At 45.6% G+C, this 14,472-nt stretch overlaps 1 protein-coding gene across 2 annotated transcripts in view; it reads right to left on the reverse strand.

Annotated features, from left to right (window-relative positions):
* CFAP57 (cilia and flagella associated protein 57) overlaps positions 1-14,472 on the reverse strand; it is an 81,134-nt gene that overhangs the window by 45,165 nt on the left and 21,497 nt on the right. For both annotated transcript variants that reach the window (XM_078451998.2, XM_060624088.3), the window contains exons 10-12: positions 9,181-9,393; positions 7,433-7,606; positions 3,180-3,341 (exon numbers count right to left, since the gene is read on the reverse strand). In XM_078451998.2, coding sequence (XP_078308124.2) covers positions 3,180-3,341; positions 7,433-7,606; positions 9,181-9,393 — 549 coding nt within the window. The remainder of the gene's footprint in view (positions 1-3,179; positions 3,342-7,432; positions 7,607-9,180; positions 9,394-14,472) is intronic.

The following is a 14,472-nucleotide window of genomic DNA, read 5'->3' on the forward strand; positions in this document are numbered from 1 at the left end:
TATCGTCTACCGAGGAAGCCAAATAAACACATCATTACAAATTGTGATGAGCGCCCAGAGCCAGGCAGCTTCCCAGGACTGTCAATCTGTCCCTCTCAATGTCTGTTATGCCTCTTCTGGCCTCACTAACATTAATTTAGGTCCTAACTCGTCCTGTCTTGCTTGTTCCTACATCTAGTGATTTCTTTCAATCTGTTGCATTCGCTGATGTCAAAGTTTTCTAAAAATACTGTGATGTACACACCCTTCATTTCCTGAAAAAGTTAATGTTAATGACAGAGATGGTGAGCACACAGGTGTTTTCCTCTCACTCATCCATGATCACCCTCCCCCCCCCCCCCCCATGCATCCCTGTCTCATCTTTTCTGGTCTATATCCCCCATAGCCATGGACAATTAGAGAATAATGAATGTGTGATGCTCATTTCTGCATTCCTGCCCAGAGGACAAGTGTGGCCCTGGCACATAGGAAGTACTGAGATGAGGGATGAACACAGGTTGCATGTGCAAAGTCAGGGATAAGAGTGAGGACGCCTGGTCAAAGCGCTGTGTGCGATGCGGTGCAGGTGGGAGGCAGAGGGAGAGGAGGCCGAGATGGGGTCAGACCATCAAGGTCGTTGCCGGCCATGATAAGAAATTAGGATTTTCTCCTAGCGGTCCTCTAAAGGCCCTTGTCCAACCTGATTGAGCTCACTCTGGTCTCAGAAAGACCTCTCTGATGGCAGTGTGTAGCCCAGGCTAGATTCAAGCACTAAGACAGAGGGATTGGTGGGGAGGGGGTACCGCATAGTACAGGCAGGGGATGGGCAGGATGGTGGAATGGAGAGATTCAAGAGACAGATTTGAGGGAACACGGTGCCTGGCGGGGTGTGGGGTGAAGGGGACACGGCCACGGATGAAGATGGTCTCCTTGGTAGGATGCTCCCTACGAGTGGCACTTGGCCTCTCCTGATTCACTGCCTTCTCCTGGGTGCCTAGCACAGGGCCAGCAACATAGCATTGAGTGAATGTTTATCAGATGAGTGGGTCACCCCGGGGTCTGCCTCGGACTATGGAATACATTTAGTGATGGCGACGCTGGTTTCTGACACGTTGTGTCTGGGCCACATGCTCATCATCCTTCCTCAATCCGTGCGCCTGGCCACAGACGAGGCTCTCCTGAGCTTATTCCCTAACTTACATCTATCAGTGGGTCCTTAGGAACAATTTCCAAGGTCTGAAACACTTTGGAAACACTTTGGGTGTAAAAAGACCCTCCAGCTCCGCACACCCTCTCATCTCTGGCCCCACCTAGCATCTTCCCCGGAGCACCTGTCTCATCCTTCTGCACACTCACCCCTTGGTGTGGAAGAACCTTTCCCATCTGTTCAGGAAGGCTCCGTCAAGGCTCACTTACTTCCTCTGGTACCACCTGGCTTGGGTCAGGGTCCCTTCCCCTGTGACCCCAGAGCATCGTTCCTTCATAACACCTGTAACACACTTAGTTTCCCTTTTTAATTTTACCTATACCTCCTTCCAGGCTATGAGCTCAAGGCCCCCACATGTCTTTCATTTCTGTCACCCTAGACCTTAGTATGGTGCCTGGCACATAACAGGGCACCTCTGTAAGTAGTGGTTGAATGAATGAATGAGTAGGTAAATCATGTTGTGAGAGATAGTAACATAGAATATCATAGAGTCTCAAGAAGAAAAAGAGAGCTGGGAATTCTGAGAAATGTGACTTTTAGAGGACAGGTGGAGAGAGAGCAAGGAGGGGGGAGCTGGGAAGGACAGGGAGGTTTACAGGGAGTAGGACTGCGGTCTCTCACATGCAGAGATAGAAGGGGCTCCAGGAGGTGAGCAGAACAAGGCCAAGCTGGGGGCTGGGTCAGGAGTCAGCCCAGACACCTCAGGCCTTTGGCACAGCCTGGTGTCTCCTAGTTGTTCTTTTCCCCTACCCTTGGGGAAGAATGGGGGAGAAAACAGAGAGGAGGAGGAACAGAAGACGTGCTTGCCTTCCTGCAGGAGGTCAGATCCTGACTCTCATAGGCTCTCCCTTATCCTTTCCTCCCACTTTTCCTTTCCTGCAGAAAGTTCCAGGGAGCTCTAGTAGGGATCTCTGGGAATACCTGGGTCTCATCATCCTGCTTTGGGGCCATTTTGCCTTGCTGCTCTGATGGTTTACTCGTCTCTACTTGACTGTGTTTCCTGATCACAGGGCCCATGCCTGTCTTTTTATACATGCATCCGCAGTACCTAGCAAACAGTAGGTAGTCAATAAATGCACTCTAGATCCTGGATGAACAGCAATGAATGCATAGCTCTGCCATTCCCTGTAAGCCTCGTGACTTTCCCATCCCTTTGGCGTCTCCCTTAGGGAGCGTGGCACAGAACTCTCAAAACACGTCTTCCTAGAGTGTTTAATGCATTTACAGCAGGGAGGGCCCTTTGGGGTAGTGATGAAGAGAGTGGGCTCTAGATTAAATCTCGGTCAGAACTCTGGTCCTACTACACTTCACTTCACTCCTCCAGAGTCACTTCTTAAAACATGGGGAGAGTAACAGTATCTTCCTCACAGAGATGATATAAGATTTAAATAAGAAAATACTTATAGAGTAATTAGGGCAGTGCCTGGTTTGTAGAAAACCTAAAAAAAAATATGCTGGTTATTATTACCTTTACTGTTTTATTATGAAGAGAACTGGTTTTCAGGGACGTTTTCTAAATAACTTCTTTTTATATAAAGAAGGCTCTACTAGCAATTATTAAGTTTCCCAGATACAACGGGTATAGTCAGCTTGTCAGTTCAACTCTGTAAATACTGATCGACTGTCTTCACGTGTCTAGCATGGGCTAGAAACTGCTGGTCACCCAAGGGAACTGCATGTCATGGCTCCTGTCCTCATAGAGTAGGAAGATGAAAGGTAGTTTCACAGGCTACAAGTGGAGCAGAGTGTAAGTCAAGATGACCACGTGGCAGGATGATGGGCAGGGTGGGGTGGGAAGAGATGTAGCCGCAGTGAGGAGGGCAGCATGATGGTGGGGGCAGGGAATGTGCAAGAAGCTGGGGGGGTGGGTGGGATCTGTGCTGGGCAGTGGGGGGTAGCCAGGCTACACAGGCCCTCGAATGCCAGTCCCATGAGTTTGGACACAGTCTGGTAAGGAATTTCCACGTCTCTCTTCGTTAGACCCAATTCTTACCTTCTCTTCCATGTCTGTTTTAGTAATGAGCACCTCTTCGGCAAAGCCCACCTCCCTCTCTCGCTTGATTCCTCGACCATCCTTATCAAAGACCTTCCAGGTAAACAGGCAGCCATCTTCAGCAACAGTCAGCAGGAATTGGTCATCAAAGGTGAGCAACATCTGAGGAGAGAAAGAGCATGGAGAGGAAGCTTTCAGAGGTCGTGGGTGACCAGAACTGAGCTGGCTATGTGCAGGGCCTCCATTCAGGCAACCCTGGGCACATCCTCATGGGAAGGAAGACAGGATCCTGGGTAAGAATGAGATACATCTCACAAGCTTCTGTTCATAAATAAAAGAAGACTGGGTCATGTCCTCTGTGGATTTGGAATCTGAAGAGTTAATTATTATCTAGATTATAAAAAGAACTCTCAACCCTCGGCAGTAAAAAACCCAAACCAACTAGAGGGTGGGCAAGAAATATGGAGACGTTTCACCAAAGAGGTATCCAGATGGCAAAGAGGCACACAAGAAGATGTTCACCACTATTAGCCATTAGGGAAATGCATATTAAAACTACGGGGAGATATTACTACACACGTGTTAGAACAGCTAAAATGAGAAATAGTGACAATACCAAATGCTGGCAACGATGTGGAGAAACTGGATCTTGCACGCATTGCTGGTGGGAATGGAAAATAGCTTGGCAGTTTCTTAAAAAAAACTAAACATAAATGTATCACATGATCCAGCAATCATTCCCCCGGGCATTTATCCCAGAGAAAGGAAGGTCCACACAGAAGCCTGTACGTGATTGGTCATAGCAGCTTTATTTGTAATAGCCCCAAACTGGGAAAACAGTAAACTATCTTGCAATAGGCAGATGGCTAAACAGATTATGGTGCATTCCTGCCATGGAAGAAATGAAGTATTGATACATGAGAAAACTTAGATGGAGCTCGAGGGTATGCACTGGGCGAGAAAAGCCACTGTCAAAAGGTCACATACTGTACCATTCTATTTATATAAAATTCTTAGGGCGTGCTGGAAAAATAAATAAAATTCTTTTTTGTTAAAGGTGTATTTATTTATTTTGAGAGAGAGAGTGTGTGTGTGTGTACAAGTGAGGGAGGGGCAGAGAGAGAGAGAGAGAGAGAGAGAGAGAGAGAGAGAATCCCAAGCAGGCTCTGTGCTGTCAGTGCGGAGCCTGATGCAGGGCTCGTGAACCATGAGATCACGACCTGAGCCCAGATCAAGAGTTGGACGCTTAGCTGACTGAGCCATCTAGGTGCCCCTACATAAAATTCTTTTTTTTTTTTTTTTTTTTTTAATTTTTTTTTTTTTCAACGTTTTTTATTTATTTTTGGGACAGAGAGACAGAGCATGAACGGGGGAGGGGCAGAGAGAGAGAGGGAGACACAGAATCGGAAACAGGCTCCAGGCTCCGAGCCATCAGCCCAGAGCCTGACGCGGGGCTCGAACTCACAGACCGCGAGATCGTGACCTGGCTGAGGTCGGACGCTCAACCGACTGCGCCACCCAGGCGCCCCTACATAAAATTCTTAAAATGACAAATTATGGAGGATGCATGGCATGTTCTCTCTCTGAATAAATAAACAAATAAATAAAATGACAAATTATGGAACTGGAGAACCAACAAGTGTTTGCATAGGACTAGGGAGGGAGGCGGGTGAGGGGTGGGTGGGTGTCACTATCAAAGGTAGCCCGAGGGGGCTCTTTGTGGCCAGGAAGCAGTTCTGTGCCCTGATTGCAGTGCTGGTTACAGGAATCTATACACGTGATAGAACGGCAGCGAAACACACACACATATTGTACCAATGTCAATTTTCTGGGGTGATACCATACTATAGTTACAGTAGATACAATTATTGGGGGAAACTGGGAGAAGGGTACACTGGACCTATGCCATCTTTACATTCCTATGAATTTATAATCGTCTCAAAATAAAAAGTGAAAGCAAAAGAATCAACTATGAAGATGCCTTCTCACCATCAGGAATGTGCCTCAAAACCTTACAAATGGGGGCGCCCGGGTGGCTCAGTCGGTTGAGTGTCCGACTTCGGCTTGGGTCATGTTCTCACGGTTTGTGAGTTCGAGCCCCGCATCAGGCTCTGTGCTCTCAGTTCAGAGCCTGGAGCCTGCTTCGGATTCTGTGTCTCCCTCTGTCTCTGCTCCTCTCCCACTCATGCTCTGTCTCTCTCTGCCTCTCAAAAAATGAATAAACGTTAAAAAAATTAAAAAAAAAAAACCTTACAAATGGCAATGTTCTTTCACTTGGGGCTTTTACCCCTGTCTAGCAATTTAGCCTTTAAAATAATCAGAGATGCCCACAGAAATCTGTAGAGCAGAATATTAGAGTTCATAAGGTCATTTAAATGCCCAGTTTTAGGGGCGTTTGGGTGGCTCAGTAGGTTCAACATCCAACTCTTGATTTTGGCTCAGGTCATGATCTCACAGTTGTGGGACTGAGCCCCGTGTCGACCTTATACTGGGCACGGAGCCTGCTTGAAATTCTCTCTCTCTTTCCCTCTGCCCCTCCCCTGCTCATGTTTTTTCTCTCTCTCTCTTTAAAATAAAAAAAATAAAAATAAATGCCGGGGTACCTGAGTGGCTCAGTCAGTTAAGCATCTGACTCTTGATTTCAGGTCAGGTCATGATCTCATGGTTTGTGAGACTGAGCTCTAAGTTGGGCTCTGCAATAACACCACAGAGCCTGCTTAAGATTCTCTCTCTCTGCCCCACTCCTGCTTGCACTCGCACACGTGCACGCTCTCAGAATAAATTTAAAAAACTTAAAAAAAAAAAAACTCTCAGGGCACCTGGGTGGCTCAGTCAATTAAACATCTAACTTTTGATCAGCTCAGGTTGTGATCTCACAGTTGTGGGATCAAGCCCTGCCTTGGGCTCTGTGCTGAGTGTGGAGTCTACTTGGGATTCTCTCTCTCTCTCTCTCTCTCTCTCTCTCTCTCTCTCTTTTTCTCTCTCAAAATAAATAAACAGTAAAAAAGCCTCTCATTAAAAAAATAAAAATAAATGTCTAGTTGTAGGGGAGCCTCGGTGGCTCAGTCGGTTAAGCATCCAACTTCGGCTCAGGTCATGATCTCACGGCGCATGTTTTCAAGCCCCACATCAGTCTCTCTGTTGTCAGCATAGAGCCTGCTTCAGATCCTCTGTCCCCTTCTCTCTCTGCTCCTCCCCAGCTCATTCTCTCTCTTTCAAAATAAATAAATAAACTAAAAAAATAAAAAAATAAAAATAAAAATAAATAAAATAAATAAAATTTAAAAAAAAAGCCTAGTTGTAAGAGAAGAATTAAGTTATGGTCCATCATTTACTGGGATATTTGTGCAGTTACTAAAATCATGTTTTTGAGGAACACCTAATTATATGAAAAAAATGCTTATAATAGCATTAAAAAAAAGGCAGCCTACAAGAGTACATACAGTATAATCTCTATTTATTTAAAATGCACACAAAAGTACACAGAAGAGTATGAGAAAAGGCATCAAAACATTAATGAGGATACTATAGGGATTTTTATTTATAAAGTGAATACGTGTTGCTTTCATTATCGGAAAAATAAATACCTTATCCACAAAACTTCACGGCTATGAAGAGAAGAGGGGGAGTTTTCAGTTTAGAGTGCAAGACCCAGGCTCAATACCGGAATGTTCCAGCTGGTAATGAAAAATCCTTTCTTCATAAGGATACTGTCTGCGGGTAAGGCAGTGTAGAGTTTGGGACATAGTTCAAAGCCTTGGGTGTTGGTGTTGTTGGAGGGACAATTTACAAATGTGCGTTCATGTTTTGTGTCTTCAGGGGGACGGAGGGGTTCATCTCCTGGGCTTTGACTCTTTTTGGTCCAGGGCACTTCTGTGGGGGAGGAGAGCTGGATGCGGCAGCCAGCACTCAGCAGATGGGAGATCTGGGTGGATGGCATACAGCGTCTCTCAAATGGCCCATTATTATGCATGGTATTATGGTGAACAACCTTGTGCATGAATCTTTAGGTGTACCTCTGATGATCTCCCCTAAGATATATTCGTGGGAGTAGTTTAAACAAAGAGTATTAGTAGCCAATAAGGGCTCATTGAATGGGTGGTTGGATGAATAAAGAGGGAGAGAGGAATAAGGGGAGAGGAGACACAGAGAGGGGTTGCAAGGATGAAGCAGGGGTGTGGAGGGCAGGATCAGATGGATCCATGGAGAGCTAGTTCTGGGAATGGGCCCCTAAAGAGAGGGTCCCTTCTCACCTTGGTGATAGGACCCGCATGGGCCTGGTACTCATTGAATTCTTTCTGCAGAGGCAGCGGGTACTTCATCGCACGGATGGTTCCCACCGAGGTGCCCACAAACATCATGCGCCCAGAATGCGAGATGACGATGGCTGTGTAGACAACATCAAAGGCTGATATCTCTCGAAGGATCTGGAACACAGACGGGTGTTCAGGGTGAGGGGCTCAGCTGTGGCCCCATGTCATTCCCTCCTCTCCTGTAACAGCAACACTTGGGCAAGTTCTGTACTAAAAAATGTTTCTCTATTCCTTACAGCACCTGGCATGGTGCCTACGCATAAAAGGCACTGATTTCAGCATATCCTGGCTGCCTGACTGGTGAACAAGTATTCTGGGAGTTAGGATTAACGTCAATAAAAGGAAGCCAAGGGGCGCCTGGGTGGCTCAGTCGGTTAAGCATTCGACTTCGGCTCAAGTCAGGATCTCACGGTTCGTGGGTTCGAGCCCCGTGTCAGGCTCTGTGCTGACAGCTCAGAGCCTGGAGTCTGCTTTGGATTCTGTGTCTCCCTCTCTCTCTGTCTCTCCCCCACTCATGCTCTGTCTCTGTCTCTCTCAAAACTAAATAAACATTAAAAAAATTTTTTTTACAAGGAAGCCAAGCCCCATTTTATGGCTTTTGCATGTTGTAACTCATTTGATCCTCACAAAAACCCTTTGGGAGCAGTTACCGTTACCCCTATTTTAAGATGACAAAACAGAGCCACAGAGACAGCACCCACCTAGGAAGTGGCAGTCAGGCCCGAGTGTCTCTGCTCGTGACTGCTAGGCTACCTCACATCTCACACTCAGAATGTGATACGGATCATACAGTCATTCAGCAAACAGTTATTAATGCCCGTTACACAAACAAAACTATACTATCAGGAAACTCATTTTGTTTTTCGTGAATTCACTCACCGTGCCTTCCCTCCATCCAATCACCCACCCACCCTCCCACCAAACATTTAGGGAATGTTTGCGTGGGTCATGCAGTGTGTGCCAGCTAGTAGGGACAGCAAGAGGCGTGAATTGCGGGCCTGGCCTGAAGGGGCTTGTTCCGGTTCAGCACTGTAAAAGCCACCACAGAATTAGGACTAAGCTACTTGGGGGCACAGTGGAGAGACCCCCTCTTCTCAGCTGGGCTCCAATCATGGCAAAACCCGTCTCGGGTCAGTCTGCTGCCGTGGTGTCTGTGTGCTTTCCGGCTCCAGTGCCAGGAGGGTGACGAGCACCAAAGAAGATCGGCTGTCGCTGGCGCCTGGAGAAGGATCCAGCCACGTTTGTGTGAAGTGTCTTTGCTGAACTCTTCTCTCCTCCCTCAGCTATTTGGAGCCAAATGTGGTAATTCCTAAATTTCAGAGTTTGGAGGTCTCGAACAAATGTGGTGGCCGAGCCGAGGCGACAGCGGTAACTATACTTCCGTCTCTACCCCAGGGTAAGCATGCAGTTTGGAGATGTTGCTGACCTGTGGGCCTGGAGGGTGGAAGAGACCTGTAGCCAGCCAGCAAAACAGAAGGAGAAAGGGGCCCCACGGTTTAACCAGTCAGGTAGGGCACCGGGCAGGAAATCCCAGAAGTATCAATAACGGAATGACCCAGAGGGTCGTCCCATGAAGAAGGGACCCTGTTCTGACGAGCCCTCTTCCCGTCACACTTCCTGCCGCGCCCGTGGAGGCCGTCTTCTGCAGACCAGCGGGCAGCCCGGAGGTGGGGCCGGGGCAGACTCACCGAAGAGTCTGCAATCTCCTTGAGGGTCTGGTCTGATCCAACTGCAAAGATAATTTTGGCATCGGGGGAGACAGTAACACAGTTGTAACTGCAGGACTTGAGAACGCATTCTGTCTCTCTCTTTCCTGAGGACAGATTCCATTCATAGACAGCACCGTCTGTGCCGCAAGAGATCAGTTTGCTGTCATCCGCGTTCCACACAACCGAGCGAACCTACAGGGGATGAAGGCGTACCCAGTTAAAAGCGTGCATATGTCCCTGTGCACACACGTGCACACACACACACGCGCGCACACACACACAGACGCCTCATTAGGGAAAGGAGAATGAACTCCTCACGTGTTCCACTAGACTGAGGCAGAATGTCCTTTCCTGGTGCGTGCCCTTCAGCAAAACCAAAACTGGCTTTATTTGGAACAGAGCATGAACAAGTCTACCCTCTGTGCATTGTCTAAAATGATGGAGATATTGGTGTAGTTCCACAATAGGAGCAAATAGCAGAGCATGAGAATTTTAATAGAACGAGGGAAAGATACGGTCAAGGAGAGACCTGCAATCATAGACAACTCCGGGGGTCGGGAAGGCTGTGCGCATGTGCTAAGCCGCCCCACTCAAGAGCAATCGGAGCAGTATATGGGGAAAATTCGAAAGCGTCTTCTGAGCTGCACAGGGACCCATCAACACAGGGCAGAAACCTCACTAGCACAAGGGGTTTAAACATAACATCTGACCAAACCCTAACTGAATAATAATCTCCTCTGGTCCATGGGCATCTCCCAGGAAGCCAGGCTTAGCAATAAAATCACACTTATCCCTGGCAGCCTGGAAGACTGTGTGCATGGCTAGGGCTGCACTCTCTCAGGTACAGAGAGAGAACCTCCAAACTACTAGAACCTGGCTGAACAAGGAGCAAAAAAACGTGAACTCTGTGAACTGTGACAGCCGTCTCCCAGCCACACAGACCCAATGGTAAAGGGTGAAAGTGTAACTGGCTAAGGGGGCTAAGCCCAATCTGTGACTAATGAGTGGCTCAGGTCAACGCAGGGGCAACCAGAGAAAAGATAAAAAAAAGAACAAAAATTTGAGCAGGGACATCAAGGCTGCACACTGCAGGGGCAAGAAAGACTTGTCAGGATTCGTTCAGCCAGGTCACTAAACAAAGAAACAAACAACAACAACAACTTTCTAGATCTTCCCCTTGTCATATTTATAACTCCCTTCTCCAATAGTGAGAGTCCTGGCTCCCGTTATCTTCAATATATTTGCTTATTTTCTCATAAGGAACCAACCTTCTGACCCACTGGCCACCTCTTTTGCTATTTCCAAGACTGCGACCCTGTGGGGCACGTCCTTAACCACCTCCTCAGCTCCACTTCCACCTCTTAAATTGGATTCTCTGTTTGTTACTATTATGTACAAATACCCTTGAAAAAATATAGTGACGCTATTTCCAACACTATTCCTAGATTCACTAATTTTAATAGTTTCTCTGAAAACCCTTTGAATTTCCTACATACTCAGTCATGTTGTCTGTGAGGATCTATTTATTCCTTTCCAATTCTACGCTTTTTATTTTGCTTTGGTCTGAATGTTTGTGTCTCTTACTCTGCCCTGCAACCCCCAGTTCGTATGTTGAAATCCTTACCCAAGAAGATGATGGTATAGGGAGGTGGGGCCCTTTGACAGGTGATTAGGTCATGAGGGTAGAGCCCTCATGAATGGGATTAGTAAGTGTCCTTATGAAAGACGCCCCAGAGAGCTAGCTCACCCCTTCTACCATGTGAGGATATGAGAAATCTGCAGCCAGGAAGAGGGCCCTCACCTACCCATGCTGGCACCTGAGTCTTGGACTTCTTGCCCTCCAAACTGTGAGGAAACTTTTCTGTTCTTTATGAGCTACCCAGTCTGTGCTGTTTTGTTATGGCAGACTCATGGACTAAGACATATTTCCTTTTCTTGTCTTATTGCACTGGTTAGGATTCAGTACCAGGCTAACAGAAGGCATCGTCTTTTGTTCTCTATCTCAGAAGGAATGCTTTCATAATTTTGGGATCAAGTATGCTGTTTGTTGTAGGTTTTCTTAAATATCTTGCATAAGATTTTTATAATAGAAGTTACATTATTTTTTAGTTTGTTGTTTTTTATTTTTTTATTATTTAAAATTTTAAAAATGTTTATTTACTTTTGAAGGAGAGACAGAGCGTGAGCAGGGTAGGGGCAGAGAGAGAGGGAGACACAGAATCCGAAATGGGCTCCAGGCTCTGAGTTGTCAGCACAGAGCCCGACGTGGGGCTCGAACTCACAAACCACAAGATCATGACCTGAGCTGAAGTTGGATGCCTAACCGACTGAGCCACCCAGGTGCCCCAAATGTTGTTTTTTAAAATCGTGAATGGATATTAAATGCTATCAATTTTATTATATCTGCATTTATGGAGATAAACATATGATTTTTTCATCCTTATTATGCTAATGTGGTGTACCACATTAATTGATTTCAAATTGGAAAACAATCTTGTGTTCCTGGAATAAATCCAACTTGGTCATGTTGTGTTCTCCTTTTTATATATTGATGGATTGGCTTGATAATATTTTATTTCTATGGTCACAAAAAAGACCAGCTTAGCATTTCTTCCTTGTGATGTCTTTGACAGGTTTTGGTATCATGATTACGCTGGCCTCACAGAACAATATTGGGAAGTATTTGCTCTTTTCTCTATACTTTGCAAGAGTTTCTTCAATATTATTAGTGTCATTTTTTTTTTTTTTTCCTTACAAGTTGATATAATTCTCCAGTGATATGCTCTGGGCCTAGAGTTTTCTTTATAGGAAGGTTTTTAAATGATAGACTCAATTTTTCTAGGAATTTGTTTCATCTATATTATTCAAATTTATTTTCATAAAGTTGTTCATAATATCCCCTCATGATCTTTTTTTATTATATAGGATCTGTACTGATATCCCCTTTTCATTCCTCATACTGGTTATTTACCTTTCCTCCTTTTTTTCTCCTTTCGTAATCAGTCATATTAAAGGCTTGTCCATTTTGCATTTTCAAAATGCTAAGTTTTGGGGACACCTGGCTGGCTCAGTTGGTAGAGCATTCAACTCTGGATCTCAAGGTTCTGAGTTTGAGCCCCACATTGGGAGTAGAGATTACTTAAAAAAATCTGGGGTGCCTGGGTGGCTCAATTGGTTAAATGTCCAACTCTTGATTTTGGCTCAGGTCATGATCTCATGGTTCATGAGAGCCTCGTATTGGGTTCTGTGCTGATGGTGCGGAGACTGCTTAGATTATCTCTCTCCCCTCCCCCCGTCTCTCAAAACAAACATACATTAAAAAAAAAAAAAAAACCCAAAACCCAAAAACCATGTTTTGGCTTTGATGATCTTCTATTGTGTTTGTTTTCTATTTCATTAACTTCTGCTCTTATCCTTACTATTTCCTTCCTTTTATCTTCTTTGAATTTAATTTGCTGTTCCTTTTCTAACTTCTTTAGATGCTTATATCACTGATTTTTATCTTTTTATATTCCTAATATATGTATTTAAGGTTATAAGTTTCCACGTGCATGGCTTTATTGTATCCTCCATCTGTATATGTATATTTTTAATACTGCAGATGTAAGTCTAACATACAACCCTGGTTAGAAACCAGTGTTATAAATACTTGCAAAGGGATGCAACAAAGGGCTGCTTTCCTGGACTGGTCAGGGAGGGCCTCCCAAGGAGATGCACATGGTTCTAGAAAGAGCATCAGAATCACCTGGCATGCTTGCATCTGCACCTCCACAGTCACTTGAAGACCAATCGCATTGTTGAAACCGGGAAAGCTCAGTGTTTTCACAGTTCCTGCACTTATGCATCTGTTATTTGCCACACTCAATGGTTAGTTTTTAGTCTTTACAGGACCTCTCTCTGACCTTTACTTATTTTTGGAAATGTTGATTTATTTTTGAGAGACAGAGAGCGACAGAGAGAGAGAGAGCGAGCAGGGGAGGGGCAGAGAGAGAATCCCAGGCAGGCTCCATGCTGTCAGCCCAATGCAGGGCTCCATCCCATATACCATACCATGAGATCATGACCTGAGCTGAAATCAAGATTTGGACATTCAACCAACTGAGCCACCCAGGCGCCCCTCTCTCTGACCTTTAATACCACCAACTACTTTATCTTGGAAGAGTTCCTTCGCTTCTCTGATACAATTCCTTGATCCAAGTTCTCCTGTGCCTTTATTTGCAGTCCTTCTCTTCTTTAACCAGTCCCTGAAATGTTGGTCACCTGTCTCTGCCCAAGATTCTTCTCAAATTCCAGGCCCTTGGTGATGTAATCTATGCCTCTGACTTCCACTACCACCTAATCCCCTGAATCTTCATTTTCAGCCTTGACTTCTTTCCTGACCCTCGTGCCTGAGTACCATAGTTCTTGGACACATGGCACATAACATATACAAAATGGAACTTAATGTCGTGCTTCTCTCTGTTTCTACTACCAAAGCCATGGTTTATTTTCCGACTCATCTTTCACCCTCACTTCTTAGCTGGTCTCCATCCCTCCAAGTTCCCTCTCCTCTAATCCATCCTCAATACTGTTTGGAGAAGTACCTTTCTAACCCCATTACTTCCTTTCCTGAATCCTTTCAATTGCCTCTCATCACCTACAGAGTAAAGTCCAATTCCTTGGCATGGTGCACACACTGGGATGTAGCCAACCTCTCTGGCTCCTTCCACCACTGCTGGAATGTGCCCAACGTTCCAGCCATGTGTACCTCAAACCACCACCCTATTTTACACTCCAGTTCCATCATCTCTAATAGGTCCCCTGCCTAGCATGCCTTTCAAGTGCTTTTTCTGTCCAAATTCTTTCACCGACTTCTTAAGTCTTTCCACCTTTGGCCCCTCCCTTGTCTTCATGCCCCATCTCCACTCTGTCTGAAAACTACTGGTTTTGCTTGCTAAGTATCTTTTGAATCCACCTCCTTCTCCCTACCTGTACCATCTCCTTTATGGTCCAAAATGGTGTAGACATCCACAATAGTCTCCTTACCATTTCCACCCTTTCAATACATTCTTCTTTCTGCGGCCAAAGTAGTCTAAAATGCGAATCTGGTCATATCATTCCCTCCTCTGAAAATCTTCAGTGATTTCAAGGCACAAGGAGGATATCTTTTTTATAGTTTTTTTATACTTAGGAGGCCTGCAAGGTTCCATGCACTTGGGCCTTTGCTAATCTCACCAATCTCAGCTGGGTCCCGTTTTGTCCTGACACCTATGGTTCCAGCCCCACAGACTT

This window comes from Panthera onca, chromosome C1 (assembly GCF_046562875.1).
Source record: "Panthera onca isolate mPanOnc1 chromosome C1, mPanOnc1 haplotype 2, whole genome shotgun sequence".
NCBI classification, from domain to species: domain Eukaryota; kingdom Metazoa; phylum Chordata; class Mammalia; order Carnivora; family Felidae; genus Panthera; species Panthera onca.